A 21881-nucleotide genomic window follows, 5' to 3' on the forward strand; every position below is an offset into this window, starting at 1 on the left:
CCGGGGGTCACTTGCAATGCAAGCTTATAAATTAGTTTAAACTAAATTTAAATAAACTTATTTGCTTAATACTTTACGGCTAATAATAAACTGCATTGAAATACGCAATATTTAAAATTACATTCTTACACGAATTACAGTAAGCTAAATTATACATTGACAAAGATGACGCAACCAAAACCACACCTCCCTAAATACAAAATAAATTAATATCAAATGTCTTCAAGACATAATAACCCAATTTCCGTAAAAGACAAACAATTAGCATAACAAATGGCTTCCTCTCTAATTACCTTCTCCGTTACCACAAAACAACATGAATAACGTTACCGTGCGAAAATATGAACAAACAAAATACAACTACAAATTAAATACAAATACAAACGAATTCACGCAATAATTAGCCTGTAGCATGTGAGGGTTGAGTGTTTGAAAAAGAACCCGATCTTGTCAGTTCGCGTGTAATTTGAGTGTATTCTTTTTGGCGGTATTGTCTTTGGTTTTATGGCGCGAAATTTTACTTTTGCTTTTAATTTGTCATTCAGTTTCTTTGTTGATTTTAAGCGGCTTTAAGAAAGCAAGAGGTACTCTATTTTGTCGTGGTTCTGGTTTAGTTTTTAACCACTTGCTGAACAATATTTAAAGATCAAAATATTGGTAAAGCTAGTCTTTAGCTCAGCTAAACTGCATAATAGGCACATAACAGCCGTAAACGGTTATCGATCTTAAATCGTCAAATATAAAAAAATGCTCCTTAAAACATCTTTAAAAAACAATATAAAACCGCTTTTCAATACATTTACGATAAAAAAACAATCAATATCTAAAAGAGTAAGATCAGATAATTCCTAACGTTCCAAAAGGCATCTCAAAGAAATTCTTAAACCCACATTATTATGATCCACAATGGATAAACAAAAAGTTCGCATTGTCATTTGAATAAAGAAGTTCAAAAGGCGCTAATGACAGCGCGTGAAAACCATGCACCATAGAGCCCCGGTAAGGCGGGAGAGATGAGGTGTGCGCGCGCATCTTATTAGACACTTTTTAACACTTGCAATGCAATTGATATGCTCAATAATGTCTCATGAATATTTACGACCTTTTTTTACAATCACAGGTTGGGTTTACCAAAGACGTTTCGTATTTTTTTTTTACAAACTTCCGTGCGAAATTGTGTCTGTGCATCTTAATTTTTGTTTTTTTTTTTAGGTTATGGTTAAAAAAATGTGTGTGAATGTTTTGCGTTGGGTATAATTATTAATCTTGTGTTGTGTTATGCATGGTATAACGACAGATAAATCTATATTTAAGTAGATAGATATTAATAAAATTAAATACTGCCAAAAAATACTGTAAGTACTTTTCTTAGTTATGCTTATGATTCTCCTAGAGTAATATGTGTGAAATCTAGGCACTAAACGTAACCTAATGACCTAAATGTGAAGTAATATTAGGTATAGATTTATACACGAAATTAAAAACGCCAGTACCAAATAAGTCTCTTATCAAAATCAATACATAAACTATTTGAAGTCAATCAATAAGACAAATTCTCACTCCATTTTAAAACCAATATTAATTCACCTTTCATCTTTTTATCTTTACAATGTCCTAAACTCAAACATTTCTTTGTTTTTACTAATAAACTGTGTGTCTTAACAAAAAGGTTAGATTATAAAAGTCCTAATCCCACATGACTTCCGGTGGCGTGAATAAAAACTTCGATGAAAGACAATGACTTGTCGATTTACATACGAAATTACATCGAAAAAACTTTCTTCATACGATTTAGAGTTCCTTGTAAAAAGGTTTTGTTGTTAGACGACTTTCGTGGCTAGTTGCAACCTTGGCGCGGGCATTTCATAGATGGGTGACCGCAGTAGTTAAACTGAGCGTCTCCGTGCTTCAGAGGGCACTTAAAAGTCGGTCCCGGTTGTTGTCAATATGATAACAGTCGTTATGACATGTCAACTTTGACACTAGGTTGACCACTAACCATACGACAAAAGAATAAGACGATAGTTTTTAGTAATTGCTAGTCAGCTACTTTGTGTAGCGCTATAATGTTTCTGGTGTTTATAATAAAATTGGTAGTCAAAAACTGTAAATATAGTCTAATTTAGATTGCGTCGGGAGGTCGTGGGTTCGATTCCCACCCGGAACAATTATTTGTGTGATCCACTCTATAGCTCCTAAAAATAACTCAATACCTTTTTTCGGGTCTGGTTGTACTTTGTGTCCATTGTTTGTATGTTTGTAAAAGTCCCCGCGACAAAAGAGCAATTCTTAGTGCGAGAGACTTGCATAATAGATTAATCAGATAGCAGTCATCAAACAAAAGTATTTGTACCTAATTACTACGGAACATGAAATTCGAAGTTACATCTCAAGAATCTCAACTCATTGGTTTTTTTTCCCGACGGTGAGTGAGATTTGTCAGCAGGTGGCGCTGACCCACACAGTTTTTCTAGCAATTAATCACGGTTGCATCTGTTCAGTAATTACCGACGTTTCAAGGGTTAATCAAATATAATAAAGTAATTAGTTACCGCCATGTGTTTACTAAATTGACTCGTGATTCGAATGCAAGGTGAATTTGATAACGTTATACTGGAAAGGTAATAAATGTGAAAGAGTTTTTACGTTGGAAATACATTGTTTTGTATGTAGCAACAAATGGCATGAAAATTTTATCCGTTATTCTATATACTAAGGTCTTCATGGTCGATATTCGGCTACGACGACCAGTTTCATTAAAACCAGCCAATTGTGCCCCGGATTCGACCCCGAGACCTCTTGTGTGCCACAGAGACAGTCAATATTTATGTAGTATCCCATGAAAGTAACAGCGTCTGGCAGATTTTTTGTGTCGAATTTGATAATCCGATTTTCAAAAAAATTGACGATGTGATAGTTCGCGAACCGAATAAAATATGGGTTAAATTGCTTTCAAAAATGTTTCACAAAGGCTAAGTCACAGATCAAAGTAAGTACCTATTCTATCATTTAATATGGAAAGGTTCCTGAGAAAATAGCTTGCTAAGGAAGGATTTCAAAGAAGAATATTATATTAGGATATTCCATAAAGTAAATAGCTTTGACTAGCTACATCTTAAATGAATGTTATCCATATATTATCAGGTGTACAGTATCAATAAATCCCGGTGACCGCTCTACTTTACAATAAATCGCGAGCCCTGAGTTTTTTGTGTACCCGTCATCCCTGTTTTTATATCACAGAGATAGGGTTCGCGCGTAAGCGAATATTTTTTTGCTATGTAGACCTTTAAAGTACAAACTAGATACATTTTGGTTGTATATTGTTAAATTAGATTATTGTGTCTTTATTTTGTTGGGTTTTAACCAATAATAATCCGTGACATTAAATCGATTCTTATTACGGAAGTATATTTATTAATCGAATTAGTAACCGGGTAATTAATAATAACTTTAAAGTAAGAATTAAAGTCAGATAGTTAAGGTTTAATATTAAAAATTAAAATATTATCAAACTATTTCGTTTTGTCGTTGTTTCTGCACCAACTCATAATAGTAAACTCAATTCGTACGCAAAATAACACATCATAATAATCTATCGTACAATAAAAATTTCTGCTAATAAAACGTCACAAAAACAGCCATAACCCTACAGCAGTCAACCCTACAACAAACCGTGCGTTCATCCTCTGTAACCCGTCGAATGTTCACAAAAAACAGGTTTTTGTCGACCCCTAAGTAAAATGACCCACTGCGCCACTGAACTTAATGTACCTAGTTTTTATAGAAAACATTCCTGTATTACAATGTTGTGGAATAATGTGTGTTAAGGGTGTATTTTGTAAGCTAAATTTAGTTGATGGAATTGTTTGTTTATTAAGCCTGGAAGGATATTTTTGTCTTAAGGGGGTGCAATTCTTGTACGTTTGTCTTGTATGCTCTATTCATTTTGCATTAGCTGTTTTTGAGATTCAATGCTAAGATAGAATGTAGTGTTAAATGATGTAGCGACGATTGTAGTGACTATTGTGCTCTTAAATTAAATAGTTTTTATATATAGATGAAATAGTAGTGGATGAAAAAGTGTTGAGATGGAAAATATTTGTTTGAATCTTCGAATTCAATTGGACGAAGTTAAGTTTAGTTCCGAATCAAGTACTTAGCAAACTAAACTTGTATTTTTTACTACGATATCCATTATTAAGTATATGTATATGCCTAATTTTTTTTGGTCACTTGTTTTGAAAAATCGCGTTAAATTTTTATATTTATTAAAAGGTAGAGCAAAGTTACAAGACTTATATCGTAAGTACATACGTAGAGACGTTTACGTCATCACTCAAGGAAAATTCTTGTGGTTTTTTACTGTTTACTAAATATGTCACTTTATTTAGCAGTGTTCTCAGAATTTATCGAAATATTTCACAATCATCGGATAGGAATTATCCCGTTGCATGATTCACTAGTCTACCGTCTCTGTATCCGTGATTTTAGTAATGAAGCATCCTTGATTCATCAAGTATTATAAAGCCTAAGTGGTATTTTAAGAGAGTACATTTTTAAGGTCTGGTGCGTAGTACTCGTAACCGACCGACATGCATGACAAGAAGTTTGGATGTGAATGTAGCTACTGAATGTTGTTCTAATATGCCTTCTTCCCTAACTTGAATTTATATCTTTAAAGCCTTTGAATCACAGAGTGGCGATGAAGTGATGATAAAGTAAGATAACAAAAGAGTTGAAAGAAATTGTTAAGAATCCCTTTTTTTTCAATTGCTGAGCAATGATCTCCTCTCCCTAAAAACCTCTCGGTCCTGAGCGATCTCTCTGCATCGTGATCCCTCAAAAGCGGTACTTTTACACAAAACTAGTCAAAACAACACATTTTTCTAAAAGCCAATAAATTGTTCTACCACAAAGCCCTGAGGCGCCACTTACACATGTTTCATACCATCAGTGTCTAATTGATACCGGAGCCCTACGGCTAAGGGGCTCCGTAGTTAGCACCTCGGCCCTTAGAGTAAGTTTTTATCGAAAAAATTGCGTTTGAAATAATTAACGCTCCATTCTGACCGCATTCGGCAGTGGTAGGGTTGAATTTATGTCATGTGCTAGGGCTGGTACGTTGCTAATTTTATTTTTAGTTAAAATTTACTTGTTGTATGTGTATGTTTACATCAGATCGAAATGTTGCTTATTAGACGCCAGTTGTTTAAACTTGTACTAATTTGGTTTAAAATTAGTGATGACTGGATGAGCTGTATTTTCAAGAAATGCCGTTTTTTTATTCTTAACCATAAAGAGAGGTTACGTGTTGTATACATATTAATTCTCTCAACAATTCTTAGTTCTTACAATACATGTCGGGTTTTTTGGTTTGATTATGTTAAAAATATTTTTCTGCCTTGAATTGTTCTTGCGAGTATTGGGAAACGAAATTTTATTGTTGGTGTCAATAATACTAAAAGCAAATCAAAATATAGAATTAACATAAAAAACCACTATCATCTCAACACTTCGCCAGATTTTAAATAAAAAACATAAAATAACATAATCACAAACGACTTCCGCCTCGGGAATATTCACAAAAAGTATCAATTTGACGGCTAACCCTCAGTGCTGAGCGGCGGCGGCCATCTGTCAGTGAGTGACAGCTCCGCGGTCAACCCTTCCGCGGCGCTTGTTTACATTGCATCTAATTGACACGCTCTAATAATAACGCACTTTTATTTTAAAAATTAATAGAATTTACGACAGTTACGTGTAATGTTTTCAACACTTTTCAATTTCTAGTTTTAAAATGTAGAAGGAGTAAAAATTTCAGTTTTGTACCGACTTTAAAGTAAGTAGGTTTTGACTATCTAGCTGTGCTATAAATGTTCAGTTCACTATGAAATACAGTATGTTTCAGTTTGTATATTGCACAACCAGCTTATAAAAGTAATAGAAAATGAATAGTGGTTTTGTAGAACTCAAAATATGCTACAGGACATGTCTAATGCCGCCTTTTATAACATTTATAAGAAAAGCCGTTACATTTGTGATCAAATACTGTTATTAATATTCTCAAAGGAGATGTTGATAATCACCCCTATTCGTAGTAAATCTTGACCATGTATTGAACAATGGCACCCCTTTCACCCCTTGCAATACACATCTAAGTAACCAAACACTCGTGGTCCACTCAATAAATGAACTTTTTATCTGTCCGCATCCTCTCATTAAACCTAAAACATCTTCCCGGATGTAAAACGGAGGGTCAATGTTTCCCACCGAACACCACCTTACATACGAAAACAAACAAATAATTTTTAATACTAGCAACCCTTCCGTGTTTTTTTCGAAGTCTAGAGAACACCAGTCCATTCAGCCTCTTCCGTGAGAACGTCAAACATGACCATAGAGAAAAAGCATCTAGAAAAAAATAAATGAGGGCGAGTGGACAGTTGTGGAGTAAAAAACTCCTTGCTTAGAAATGAATAATAAATAGCTTTGATGGAGTATTATCTGATTCAGATCGTAAAGGTGGCTTTGATGTTTCGTTTTATTTTAATGAGGGCTGTTTTATACTCAAAGCGATGTTAATTACATGTTACTTTATAGATAAAAGCCTTAGATTTCATTGACAACATTATGCAAATTGTACAATGTTCTATATGGTGTTCAATTAACTTCTAACATCAAATAGCCAGTGAAAAGATATCAAACATTGATTTTCTGTGTTACGCACAAACGTCTATTTCTTATTGGATGTAGATACGTATATTTTTAACACAAATTCAAATGAAGTCTTAAATATCTAGTAGTGTTACATCTTATCAAACTAAATCCACCGCAGTAGACTTAATATCAAACATTCATTCTCACGTTCGTTTCATTAAGTTTTTTTGGCTCATCCTCCGGCACTCCCTCGCCTACAGGTGTCGTTATAAAAAATACTAACCATAGACTGTACAGCGATGTGGGTTCCCGCGTTTTTGTACGTCAATACTTTTTCAATTGAGGTTTTAATTGTTTTGCCTTTAGATGATGAATACGAAGACTGTTATAAACTTGATGATGAAGTCGTTTGAATTCCCTCCTCATCGTATATTATGATTATAATTCAACTCATAATAATTTTACACAAGGTGTTAAGAATGGAAACATTGTTTTTACAATAAACATATTTTGTACGTGTACAATGTCAATACGACTGTTAAGTATCTACAATTCCACATTGCAACAGTTACCCATTTATCATAATGAATAACATAAATATTTATAGCCAATAATGATATATTAGTACTACAATGACAGACAGTAATTGAATATCCATTACAACAATTTGCCCGTCTGTCTAAACGTCAACGGTAGTCGAAAAAAACTGGAAGCGGACAATAAAATTAAAAATAATGACGAACACATCGACACATGTCACTTCCGATACACTGGCCATTAAAATCAGTTAACCCTTAACCAAATCTAAAAATCCTCTGTCTCAGAATTCGGATCAACAATTAAAAAGAAATAAAACAAATCGTGGCGGGAAACAACTGTCGTATTTTTTTTTCTAACAGGTGGTAAAGGGTTCTAAGATATAATGCCTATGGAGAAAGCGTGACAAAAGTATGTCTAAACATGTGTTAGGAACGTTAATTAATTAGTAAGAAATTGAAAGTTACCCCTTTGCCTAAGGCGTTAATTTTTTCTAGTTACATTGAAATCGAATGGGAAGTAAATGAAGGATGTAATTTATTAAACCCGCGGTGCGATAATGTTTTTTATTCAATGAGACGTCAGGCGGCTGGCTGTTTGTATCACACCTTGGTCATGTCTGTGGTAAAAAAAACGATACTGTCTTTTAAAATCTGGGAATAAGGAAATGGATAAAAAGTTTTATTTGTTTACCAGCTGTTTACTATTATTGTAGAAGTACCAATGGCCACAGTGTTAACTTTTATGTGTATAATACTAAGGCAATTATAGTATTTATGACAAGCTCTCCAGGTTTATCAAACTAAAGAAAACGGTGATTCGACGCAAAACCTAGTTGCAATTTCTATGCTATACTCAGAAATCTAAATATAAAGTTACACTTCAGTTTTCTTAGCCCCATTGTAGACTGATTAACAAAATGATTCAAAGGTAGTCCATCATGACACAGCAAGAACGAACTACCCAGCGTTAGTAGATTTCTACGTCATCTCTATGACAGGGAAAATAAAACCTTGGCCTAGTTCCGAAAAGGATTGCGTAGAAAAAAATAAAGTAGGTTCAAGTGGGTTGTCATTCCTACTTTATGTTACTGATATCATTCATAGTTTTTATTAGGGCAGACTAATGCGTATTGATCTAATTTTTGCATTTCGTGTTTAGGATATGATTTTTGCATCTATACTAATATTATAAAGCTGAAGAGTTTGTTTGTTTGTTTGTTTGTTTGTTTGTTTGTTTGTTTGTTTGTTTGTTTGAACGCGCTAATCTCAGGAACTACTGGTCCGATTTGAAAAATTCTTTCTATGTTAGATAGGCTATTTATCGAGGAAGGTTATAGGCTATATATCATCACGCTACTACCAATAGGAGCAGAGTACCAGTGAAAAATGTTACAAAAACGGGGAAAATTTTTAACGCTTATGTAACGCAAGCGAAGTTGCGCGGGTCAGCTAGTAAATAATAAGACGATATTGAAAAACAGAATAACTTTTCATGGATCTATCGAATCTTTGATTATCAGAGTCGCATATTATAGTAATTTTCAGTCATTTTTGTTAATCAAAACAAGATATCAGCTTATATGTCTAAGGCTAGAGGAAAAGTCTTCAAAGTTTCTGGCGATATGAGACTCCTTGATAACTTGATACAAAAAAGACCACAGACTGTATTAGGAAAAAATATTTTTTAAATTAAATAAACAAATGATTCACGGCTCGTATCCTGTCATTACTACAATCACAAACATTATTACCCTTGAATAAAAATACCTATGCCTTATTCCTTTCACATTAAGGTTTAAATTCAAACAATTTTATATTTTATTATGTTCAAAGCGCGGGATACAGGCGGCCATGTCATTCGGGTCAAACGACAGTTGGTTTTGATTTTATTTGTTTTTACTTGAGTTATTTATAATACGAGTGGTGATTAATATTACATTTTATTAATGCAATTTTTATTGGTTACTTATTTAAGTTATATTTTCCTGTCTTATTGAGTAAGTACCAACAGCCGCGCGGACCAATTGATTTTGACCGACGACAGGTAGATTAAAAATATAGACAACGAAAGTAAGTAGTATATTATACATAACTATCTTAATAGAGTTTTAAAAGATATACTTCTCCCAAGAAGCAATCGCCTTGTTTCCCCATTTTAGTTTTTTATTCGTGCAAAATTTGTTTTTCATTCTAAAATGTACACATCAAATCACGCCTTCTTCCCATAGGGGTAGATAGAGACTAGAGAACAAGACTAAAACTAAAACTTGACTTATATAACTTAACTTTTTTACTTTCTTTCTTTTTTTTATAATGACAACTCCCGCACTAAGAATTGCTCTTGTGTCGAGGGGACTTTTACAAACATAGGCACAAACAACGGACACAAAGCACAACCAGACCCGAAACAATTATTTGTGGATCGCACTAAAAATTGCTCCGTGTGGGAATCGAACGACGACGCAGTGGTATCGGCGTGGCGACTTAAGCCACTGCGCCACGGAGACGACACCCAAAACATATTATATTTTCTTAATACTTCACCTCATAATACTTAGTTTAAAACGCTTATATTTTATACCCTACAAATTATAACGCATTTAACTCTACTATGGTATAAACAAGTGAGTAAATAAACCTTGAGTGCGTTCCCCTTGATATTGTTAACTTAATCATATTGCGGTTACAACTAGGTTATTGGTGAATGTCGAAATAATTTACGTTTTATTAGTTTTTTACCAGAACCAGTACTAAATCATTAACCTCCGGTTATCCGGAATAGATAAACTACCGCTAAATGTACTCAGAAACCGGGGGTAAGTAATGTTAAACCTTATGCCGTAACAGTCCTTTTATCATAAAAAATCAACGCGTATCATCAACAGTAGGCACCTAAGTAGATTTGTAAACAAAAAGGTACTGTTAAGGAACGATGTTTGTCTTTCCGTGCCTATATTATCACAAAATGCTTAACCCTTCATGAAATATGACACAAAGTCCCTCTTTTTCTAACAATATCTACTAGGTAGGTATACTAATAATGACATAGTTAATAATAGAGACACTTCGCATAATAATATGGCATTTTACATTGAACCATTAGTGCCTAGCCCTTCCTTTTTAGCTACAGTCATAATAATATTAGTTAATATAAGCAAAAACGGATAAAAAGCTTGTCTCTATAATTTTATTAGTTCTATATAAGGGGCAAAACATAGTAGTAAAGACATTACTATAATAAACAATTTATCATCTAGCAAACTTGACTTAAAAATGTCAAACATCTTTAACACCTGTCAAAGTTGTCAATACACTATATAAATATTTGGGTAAGGTCAATAACCCTTGTTTGAAGGGAATCAAAGAAGGAAAGAAAACCTTTTGACAATGAATATAGGGTTGATTTTAGAAAGTATATGTTATTGGGGTACTTTTGAGACGTTTGTATCAATATTCAATTGAATAATACAATTTTGAAGTTTATTTGGATGTTAGCTACAAGAGATTTATTAAAAAAATTAAGAGCTGGCACCTATTTCACATTAAAATGGTTGAGTCTTTTAGTGTTAAAGTTATCGCCAATTCAGATTTAGATTTGTGACTTATTTTCTCTTAAATTAATCGTTCTTGTTCGCAAAAAAATATATCAAACGCATTATTCAAAATTTTATACAAAAAAAAATAAACGAAAAAAAGCGCGCCAAATCCACGAAACGTCAAATACTTTTTTTTTTCAACCAACCGCATACAGCCACGAAATCACGCTCGTATTCTCGTTCACATCACTCAGTGGAACACTTACGATTGTCTGACCAACATCTGCCTGCCATCTGCCGATCATATCGGACCTGTCCGGTGCCTACGAATCAACGCCGGAAGGGTTAAGAAAAAAGGTTGATTGAAAGTGATAGTGTTTAGGAATAGATTATTATGATAATTATTTTTGATCTTGGATAAAAATATGGCGGGCATGGTGCAAGGATATAGTGAATGAGCCGTACAGATAGATAGTCGTTTCAGGCAACGAATTATATGTACAGTAGATATTTTTTGTAAAAGGCTGCTCTGTGTTTATAGTAAGTATTTAGTTTTACGTGTTTGTATTATTGTCAAAGCAAGGACGAGAACTGAAGGGTTTATAATACATGACTCGCGCAACTTTCCCCCGTTCTTGTAACATTTTTTATTGCTATTCTGCTCTTTTTGGTCGTAGCGTGATGATGTATAGCCTTCCTCGATAAATGGACTATCTAACACCGAAATATTTTTTTCAAATCGGACCAGTAGTTCCTGAGATTAGCGCGTTTAAACAAACAAACAAACTCCTCAGCTTTATATTATTAAGTATAGATAGTAAAGTAAAACGTTATCATTACAACTACTCTCTGTGAGTCAAAACGAAATATTTCGTATAATCAAACCCACGGCAGTGAACGCAAAGAAAGGGTTGAGGCGCATACATTAACTTCTGCACTTTTCGCTTCGTCATAACGTTTAAATAAAAACATCATTCAGTTTGAAAAAAACCTTTATCATTACTTCAAAATAAAGTGAAAAACTAAACTCAGATAACTTCATTATGTCTTAAAGATCCAGGTGATGTTTTCCGTATGAGATAACGCCGTAATCTGCCCACCTCGTTTGTCGAAAGCGTGTGTTATTCCCGACAATAAAACACTTCAAGAACTTTTCAAAGAACTTAGACTTTCTTTACCATCGAAACAAGTTTAAGGTAATTTAATTACGAAATGTACGTAACAGCAACATTTTTCTATATTAGGTCGGGGAAAGTCTTTTTGCATTATAGTATGAATGAACCTGTAATAAAATCTCTTTGGCTTCAAGAATCACAAATGAGTACGCGGTTCATTAGGTTTCTTTCAGTGAGCTCGTGAGGTACCCAAATATCAAGCTTTTTGTGTAGAGAAAAGATTTTATTACAAGTTCATACATACTATAATGCGAAAATACTTTTTCCCTGACCTGATATGAAAGCATATGAGGTTGAGGAAGACGACATTAAGGATAGAGTGAAGTGGAGGGACAGTTTACGGAAGGTTGACCCCATCAAATAATAATAGAAGGCATAGGATTCTTATGCTGAACTACGAAATGTTACATACAATTCATAGTTCAGTCATAAAATTTGATAATTCTGAAAAGTTCCCACCAAAATCCGTCAGATAAAGTTAAAAGTTAAACATGGAGTTTATATTCTCCGAGTGACAGATGTGATTGGCTTCGTATCATTAACGTTCAAGCACTAACCTACTTTCGTGTCACACAAAAAACTAACAATCGCCGCCTTATGTACGTGTGCAAAAAATACATGCCGTTATGTGCATTATGATTGTCAACTCGTTAATGGTTCTGTACCATAATGTTTTAAGAAAATCTCAAGTGACAAGCGATTTGACAAGTGCATTTTTGTTGGTTAATTTGACGTTTGTGCGATGATATCGATGTTACGTCAAATTAACGACACATAACTAAACAATTTAATTTAAGTATTTTGTTTACATCATCCCTAGGCCATAGAATTTTGCTACTGTAAAAACTGTAGTCACATTAATTTATTATCGTGGAATAAACACATGTGAAACATTGTTGCAATGCAGAGTTACACTAACAGGTGAGTTAGTCCCGAGTCCTGGTGGTCATTAACAAATACTTTTACTTAATTAAGTTAGTAACTGTTATCGCTTCTCGTGCATAAATTAAAAAGTATCGTGCCGCTATCGACGCAGCCTTTGATTATAATCTGTGTTGTCAGGATAAAGCGCGCGAAAATAGCCGCGCGCCAAAAAAACACATGCACAACTTTCCGGACTAAAATAAACATGGACGGCGCGTTTCGGCGCTAGCCGCTTATTATAAATAATTAATGATTCCGTCCGCTCTTATGCACGATAAAATGCCATTACGGTTTTCATCGGTGGACTTGCAAAAAATAACGTGAGCCGCCGCCCGAACTCGTCCCGGACAAAAAATACGCTTAAAAGAGTGCGCGGGCATCGCTGAAATTCCCGCTGTTTCTTACCGCCGCCCGGTCATTTGACTCCGACCATTATCTGCGGAATTAACAACAGTAAAAAAATACACGATTCGATAAAAGTATATAGTCGTTGTCGCGGACAGTTTTTGTAATATAAATAAAGGGTGAGGCGGGCGCTACGCCGGTCACCGGCAGCGGCCGTAATGGCGTCAAACACGATAAATATTGCCACTCATGAAAATTCAGCAACGCATTATCCGAGCGAGTGGCCCTGAAAAACGTCGGACCTCATTCCTTTCGAGATATTTCATCACATCTTAGACTAAAAAATACATCATCGCAGCAGTTGCACGTTTATTTTTATGCGACAAAAAACAGAGTCATTATAATGTTCCGTTTTACGTATGTGGCAAGCGGTGCGTTATAATATCACAAATGACAGATGCGTCATTCCAACTTAAGTCAACGGACAGTAGCGTCGCGGGCAAAAAAATGATAAAAACGTCAAGACAATTAAACGATTTGCATATTCACGCAGCGGTATTGTTAAATAAGCTGATTCAACGTATGAAAGGAGTAGAAGAGGTTTTTTGAAATACGTTTCGCTGTTTTGGAACGCATCTTTGCGTAACCGAGTTCTTTATTTGAATTGAATGAGTGAAAAGGCATTGTCTGAGCGGGGGTGTGCTAACCGCTCCATAAAAAGCGTAAACAAATAAGCGGCCGCACGATATTTTGTTATTACATCAAACAAGAAGCCAAAAAAAATATCGTATAACTGTGGATCTTAACGATCCCCTTTAATGATAGTTTAAGAAGAAGTAGATAAAATAGTAATAATAAAACTCTGCATGTAACTTTTATAACGAAAGTGTTGATGGTTAAGGAAAGATTTAAAAAATGATCCACAGTGGTGAAAGCTTGAAAATTAAAGTAAAAAAACGCATGTGTACAAAAATGTAACCGAAAAAATTGTTCTAACTGCCTCTTAAACTGTCCCGTATAACAAATACAAAACTCTTTCATAGGAAACGACATAAGCTACAAATTCAACAAGAATAAATATTTACTCATTCAAAATATTCTAGTACCAATTAATTTCATACACTTAATTATACAAAAATTCCACGTAAATTTCGACTGTTAAACGATTATGATTATCCACTTGATGAAAATAATTACACTGACCTTTTTCACGTTATTACAAAAAAGGTTCAAACCAACGCGATATTTTTCACAGTCGAAAAAACCTGTGGAATGTGTACCATGTCGTTTTATAGTGTACGTTTACTATATTGCCTTAAACAGTCACTATAAAGGCATAATGAATGACACAAGGTTTCAAAATGGCTGACCCATTTGCCGTTTTTATTTATCTGTATTAGGTACTATAACTTTTTAAAATATTTCAATGGACCCAAGGTTCAACTCTTCTCTCGTTCGGAAAGAGACCCTTGCCCAGCAGTGGGTCAGACACGGGTTAAAAAAGTGCGTAGGTATTAGCGCTTTAATCTCTGGTCACTGGTATTACGATTAGAAAAATATTTGTTGTCTATGTTAACAATATCAATCACACTACGATCTACGAAAGCCAGTTATCATCAAAGACGACATTAAAACTGTGGGGCATAGTTAATTTCATTTATATTCTAAACATTAAAGTTCACTATGAAATTTCAGTTAGGTACTTACGCTTAGTTTTCAGAAATAAGATCAAATCGAAAATTTAACTTATGAGTATTCAATGAAAAATGTAATTGTGGTTCGACATGACATAGTTTTGACAAAATAATAATTATGTTTCAATCCTAAATACTTCAAGCACTTATTCAATAAAACAGACAAGTTTCAATAAAGTAATTCAATTCGAAAACACCCTTAAAAATAAACCGTCAACTTAATATTTTACAAAACACACAAGTCTATGCGTCATTTACCTACCATAAACAACAGAAAAATGGCCAAGTGACGTGACATCCGGCACATTTTTCTTCCAAATCAACATATCTTGAGAAAAGTTTTTATTTAAAAGTAAATGTAATAGCGAGTCACGAGTCGCATACATTTGTGTATATTAAAATATTATGTATGATATCAGGGTGGTGTTTCGTAAAAATTGGCTTACATCTACATATTATGCAGATTTCGTTGGTCGACTTAAAGGTATGTGCTTTCAACGTTTCATAGATATGATGTGATTTATCAGGACATGTTAAATATTTCTTGAAATTTCTACTGAATTGCGCTTCAACGTTTAGGTGCTATAAAATTCAGATAAAATAATTGTATCTTTTTTTAAATTTAGCATAATACCAGCAATGATGATCTATTTTTTTATTTTAATTTTTCTTAAAAATATTTTGGTCAAAATAATTAATGATTTCAGAAGGTAGTGTCATTGAAAACAGCTCTAACCACTGATTTTCATTCAAATTTTTGAGTTTGTTTAGGCCGATCAGATTGGTTAGTTTAATGTTTGTGTTTATTTCTTTTGCAGATTTTTTAGCACCGAAATATATGGTAAAATATTTCCACAATTACGTAGTACCGAAAACAGGAAAACTAAATTACATTTTGCTAAATTTCAAACATATTCTCGTGTGTGAAGTAATTCCATACAATCGCATACACGCCTTAACATATAGTTAGTGAGTGCGGTAAGGCTCCGAACGGTCTGCTATGTAAAAAACTTAGCAAAATAAAAGTACTGCACAGCGCTTTTATAGGGATCCGTAAGTAAATACACTTGCAGGACTAAAAGATTATTAACTAGCTTTTTACCGCAACTTTACCCGTGTCGAAAAGATTCTTCAAGTAAAAAAAGTAGGTACCCTCTGTTTTTATTCTGCTTTTTAATTTAAAATAACTGCCTGTACGCTCAAATTAACCAAAATCAGTCAAATAATTCAGTAGGGAGGGCAGTCGGAACCAAATTAACAAACCATTTTTTTGTTGTGTCTTATACTTAGTGTAAAGTATAAGTGTAGGCCCTAGCTAGTTAACAATCGTAACTTAAGAATCAAAGTATTTAAACCTAATCTACGGCCTACGGGTCCACATAATAAAACAGCAATACGCGCCTTTTTTATAAAACTCCACCATTTTGTTTCATTTTAGTGTTTTTCAGCCAGACATAGTTATACTTTATTATTGTACGGATTAAATGCACCAAGGTTTCTTTTTAGTTTTGTACAGTTGCATTTTTATGAAGCCACTTTACATAATGCCCGTTTTTAACCGGAGTTTAAGGCAAATGAAAAAGGATTTTGACACTCGTACTGTTGTGAAAGAATAAAGTTGGATTGTTGTAAGATTTTCGTTGGCTGCAATTAGAATATAATAACGGTCTCAAAAAAAACTTTGTTTATGGTTAAAGCTAAGTATTAAGCAGTGAAAGAGTTTTTCATTAAAATTTATGTTTATGATTAGATGGTGCAAATTTTTGAAAAAAAAAAAAACTGTTTATTTATGGTAATGAGAGCTGAGAATAATACCGTTACGATATGTCGTGATAACAAGAAAATCCTATTTTTAAATCTAGATTTTCACGTTTTCATACGTAAATAAAATGACGCCGTTTTCGCGTAGGGTTGGGTAGAGACCAAAGAAAATCAACAGACAACTAAACAATAATAAGATTAAGCATTTCTTAAGAGCAAATTTTGTGTTATTTAGAAAATAACGAATAATTAACATACTATAAAACTTGTATTCTAATAAAGAAATACATATTTACAACGACACTGCCAATAAAAACATAGAAACAAATAAATAATTTTAATGACAATACCAATGAGATGTTGCAAAAAGGTATGATATTCAAAGTCGCACGCGATGGGAATTGAACCCGTTGCGTCGCGTAATTTGCGTTTTTCTGCGCCCGCTCTGGCGACGGTTTGTCTTGGGATGAAGCTTTTTGTCTATGCCTCGCTTCTTGATGGATGTAGAGGAGCAGAGACAATTTGATACTTTCGTAGTTTCAATTAAATTTAGATTGTTAGATTATTTAATTTATTTGTATATATAGCTAGTTTATTGTTGAGGAGAATAATTTAAAATGTCATTCTAAATATTATATAGTGTAATTAAGTAATAAAAAACATATCCTAAGTTTAGATTGTTTATTAAGGTTGTAGCTGACTTTATGATATAAGAATTGATGCAAAAGATCGCAGTTTTCTCAGAATTTGGGCGGTTTAATTAATGAGTGGAATTATTTTTTAGTTACAGTTTAATTCCACGTAAGAAAATAATAATTATAATCTTACTTCATGTTCTTACTTTTGGAAATAGTTTGTAACTGTGTACACTATGTAAATTAAAAAAATATGCTATTATTACAATCAGCAATAAAGTATACTATTATATCGTCAGTACTCAATTATAATGAGTAAGTATTATTTTTCATAACTTTTGAATGTTTCGTGTTGCAAGTTTATTATATGGCTGTGATCACAATTATTTGTGATTCAGTGCAATTTGCCGGTGCCGGAACGTCAGGTATATTGTTTAGCTAGTTTGAGACTAAATAGGTAGTATTATATAATTTTATTAGCCTTTAATCCCGTTCTTGTTTTTACAAGTCGATGAAACATCTGTCTGAAAAGTCATCTTTAATTTATAATGAAGATAATTTCTTAAGATAAAGAGATAAAAGATCAGATGTAGGGCGATACGGTTTAGTTGGAAAGGAATTTTAAGATAAATAATTAATAAAGGTGACTGACAATTTCTCCTTGTGCTTGACTTTTCTTTTTTATAGCTGACCCGCGCAACTTCGCTTGCGTCACATAAAAGAGAATGGGTACAAAAATTCCCCGTTTTTGTAAATTCTTTTATTGCTACTCTGCTCCTATTGGTCGTAGCGTGATGATATATCCTCTCGCCTTCCTCAATAAATAGGCTATCTAATACTGAAAGAATTTTTCAAATCGGACCAGTAGTTCCTGAGATTAGCGCGTTCAAACAAACAAACAAACAAACTCTTCAGGTTTATAATATTAGTATAGATGTAGTAGGTATGCTGTTTTTAGTGTTTTGCTTTTTTAATATCTCTCGCAACATAACATTTGAAATACTTCTAGTATTCGATTTTTTATTATTTTAAACTAAACCACTGTCGTATAAAAACGTCAGTTAGGTTTTTGAATCAATTTTTAACGATTTTTTTTGTTTAAACAGATAAACATTTTAATTTATTATTTAGTTTAATAGCGATCTCGATTTTTCGTACGTCAATTATATAAATTTTTAAACTATATGTACAATAAGTATTCAATTTATTATGTAAACGATATAAGGTAGCATAGCATATCTTTTAACGATACAGTTAGGTTAGTAATAAAATCATTTTTATTAATTTCTAAACAACCAAAAATTTGCTCAAACAGTCAAAAGTATCAAATACTATGATATCAACAACACGGCACTGCGAGAGGCAACAAAAACTCCATGTTGCATGGCGCGAAGAAAAACCGTGGAAACGATGGAAAAACACCGCTCACACTGAGATACAAGAAAAACTAGATCGACTGTTGTGAACTATCGTTTTTATACATTTAATTAGCTATACGTGACACTGGATTCTTCACGTAAATCTTTATATATATAATTCTTCTGTAAGTGTGTATGTCACTGAACTTCTCTTAAACGACTGGACCGATTTTTATGAAATTTTTTGTGTATTTTCAAGGGGATCTGAGCATGGTTTAGATTCACAATTTTGTCCGCTGGACAATGTTTTTTTTATTAATTTTTAATTTATTAGTAACGTGTAGACAGGACAACGTCTGTCGGGTCCGCTAGTTTATATCTAAAGTTGACTGGTAGAAAATGTCCCTGGCATTAAGTCCGCCTTTATACAAATTTGTATATTAAGATTAAATAAATAAATGTATCAAATTGGAAATATTACAATCGAGCTTGTAGAAAAAGAGTTGGGATATTAAGTTTTAAAATTAACTTGTATTTTTGGTTGTGGTTTCAAAGTTTATTACATTTTTAGTTAGTGTATTTGATACTGTTTTGTGGCTCAATTGCTTAGTTAGTTGTGATGAAATTAAATTTAACATAAATCATACGTGAATTGTGCCCGAAAGAGTATTATTTTAAGTATTAATAAATACATGTAACATGAAAGGTCGGACTTTTTTTCGTTTCAAAAAACTTAAGAATGGTAGAGACTTTTTCCAAATCCATACTAATATTATAAATGCGAAAGTAACTCTGTCTGTCTGTCTGTCTGTCTGTCTGTCTGTCTGTCTGCTACTCAATCCCGCCTAAACTACTGAACCAATTTGCATGAAATTTGGTATGGAGATATTTTGATACCCGAGAAAGGACATAGGCTACTTTTTATCCCGGGAAAATGACGCATTTCCCGGGAAAAATCCAGTTGGCGAACGAAGTCGCGAATATTCAATATTATAATGACACTGAATTAACAAAATTCCCTTGTCATGGCAACTGTTTTAATGGCGGATATGCCTTAGCGCGATTTCGTTATAATAAGAGATATAAATGATTTTGAGAATATTTTTCGTGAAAAACAAGCATATTTTATATCATCACGCTACGACCAATAGGAGAAGAGTAACAGTAAAAAGTGTTACAAAAACGTGGAAAATTATGACCCATTCTCTCTTATGTGACGCAAGCGAAGTTGCGCGGGTCAGCTAGTTTACTATAAACTATTACGAAGATAAATTTAAAATTTTAAGGAAAATATACTATCAATAAAAAATACAATAATTGTTGTTAAGGACTGCTATCTAATTTTGACATAAGTTACTCAAGATCTGTATTAATAAACAACTAAAATTACGACTCGGCATTATTTTTCTTCACATATCTTGAAACATGTTCTTAATATTGTAGCCACTATTTCCATAAAGTTATTGATAATAATATTATAATACATTAGTAGCTAACCCATGCACTAAAATTCCCTGCAGGAGAAGAGCATAGCAAATAACCCGCGCGTTCGCTAAATTTGACGCACCAAGAACTTTATGGCCGACGCGTTAACTGACTGTTTAAGAATGTAAGTAGATTAACTTTATTTTTCATAAAAGTATATAAAGGTATAAGTAACATTAGAGATCAGTTTTACGGTTCATAGATAAGATTGAGATAACTTATTCTATAGATAATGCAACCGCAATGTATGAATAGATGTATCAATATTTTTCCTGGTAATCTTACAAAATAACTATTCAGATATTTTTCTCGTACACTATTCAGAGTTCTTATCTGAAACCGGCCAAATTATAAGATTCTAAGGTTTATTCTTAGTTATGGCACAGTATAATATTAATTCGGATCCTATGCGTTTGTTTTACTAACTTTTGATAGCTACACATATAAATAATCTATACCATGCCTAATAAAAGTGTTGGAACTAAATCAAACAATTATTCGTAAATGTACAGCGTTGCGCTCTACATTTTGGCTTTTTCATCAAAATACGGACTCTAGCTTACAGAAGAAAGACACTTACTTACTTAACATTAGGTTACTGAAACTAATGATAACATTATCTTGTTCAAACGCTCATATAGCTTACGAGAATAATAGAGTTTTGGTTCATTTCATAATATATTATGCAGTTACTTTTTTTACGGATTAGTAACGACCTATTCTATAAGTTAAACATTGCTTAACGAGTGCATAACTTTTAACTGCATGGCGCAAAAATAAACTTAAATTAAGGAAACCACTCTTACATCAACGTGCAACAAAATTACGAGTCATTAAACTGAATTGCGTTTTCTTTGAGACGCCGTAAATGCGCTAAAAGGTGCCGCAGTCATTTTAAATTAAGAAAAAAACATAAAACATTAAGAAATTAAATGCGTTACGTGACTTACTGGTCCCATTCACATTTCGTCCGATGATCTTATTGGACCCGTTGGGCTGCGGGGCGGCGGGGGTGTGCGGTGCGGGGGGCGCCGTCCGTCCCGTTTCCTCACCCGGGCTTTCCATATCGCACCTCTCGCTCGCACACATCAACCCGACACCCGCCAATTCGAAAACTTCACAAAAATATTGGCAACTTTTAAAAAAACAACAATTAAAAAAAAATTACATGACAATTAATCACAGTTCGAAATTAGAATTGATATTGGACGTTTCGACAATGGCGTATCGAAATCGTATTTTGGCGCTAAAATGAGTAAGGGTAGCCGTGACGTGTGGTGCGTGACGCGCGCGGCACGACTGGCGGCCGCCGGCGGAGCCCTAGTGCAGCTGCATCGCCCCGCCCAGCACCCCACGCGACCCCTCCACGTGGCCCCACGCTTTCCTTGCCCTCGGCTTATGTAAAAAAACATAGGTCTTGTGTGTGAGTGTGTGTGTGTTGGTACACTGTTGGTGTGTGTGCAAGGGGCCGAAAGGGTACAAACTTGAGGGTCGACGGGTGATCATTATTGTGTTTTTTTAAATCAGTCTTGGTCTTATCGATCGTCGTTAGTTTTAAGTTTTCGGTGTTTGAAGGATTCGAAACTTAGGTACAGCTTACAGGAAAAGTCAATAAGGAAGTTGCAAGATTAGAAGTTTTACTTTCTTCAATAGTTATCATAACGAAGCAGTTAATATTGTTTTTACTAAGATATTCCAATCATTCACAAACTGCGTGAAGTCTACCTGCTGAATCACTTTGTTGTCTATTGCTAGAGAACATTATTTTA

General features: G+C 33.8%; 1 protein-coding gene across 1 annotated transcript in view; it reads right to left on the reverse strand.

Annotated features, from left to right (window-relative positions):
* The window catches only part of nab (NGFI-A-binding protein homolog), a 36661-nt gene extending 15230 nt beyond the window's left edge, over positions 1–21431 (reverse strand). The window contains exon 1 of the mRNA XM_076128594.1: positions 21063–21431. Within this exon, the coding sequence (XP_075984709.1) occupies positions 21063–21201 (139 nt within the window). The 5' untranslated portion in view covers positions 21202–21431. The remainder of the gene's footprint in view (positions 1–21062) is intronic.
* Positions 21432–21881: the final 450 nt, after the last annotated feature.

This window comes from Anticarsia gemmatalis, chromosome 21, assembly GCF_050436995.1.
Source record: "Anticarsia gemmatalis isolate Benzon Research Colony breed Stoneville strain chromosome 21, ilAntGemm2 primary, whole genome shotgun sequence".
In the NCBI taxonomy this organism is placed as follows: Eukaryota; Metazoa; Arthropoda; class Insecta; order Lepidoptera; family Erebidae; genus Anticarsia; species Anticarsia gemmatalis.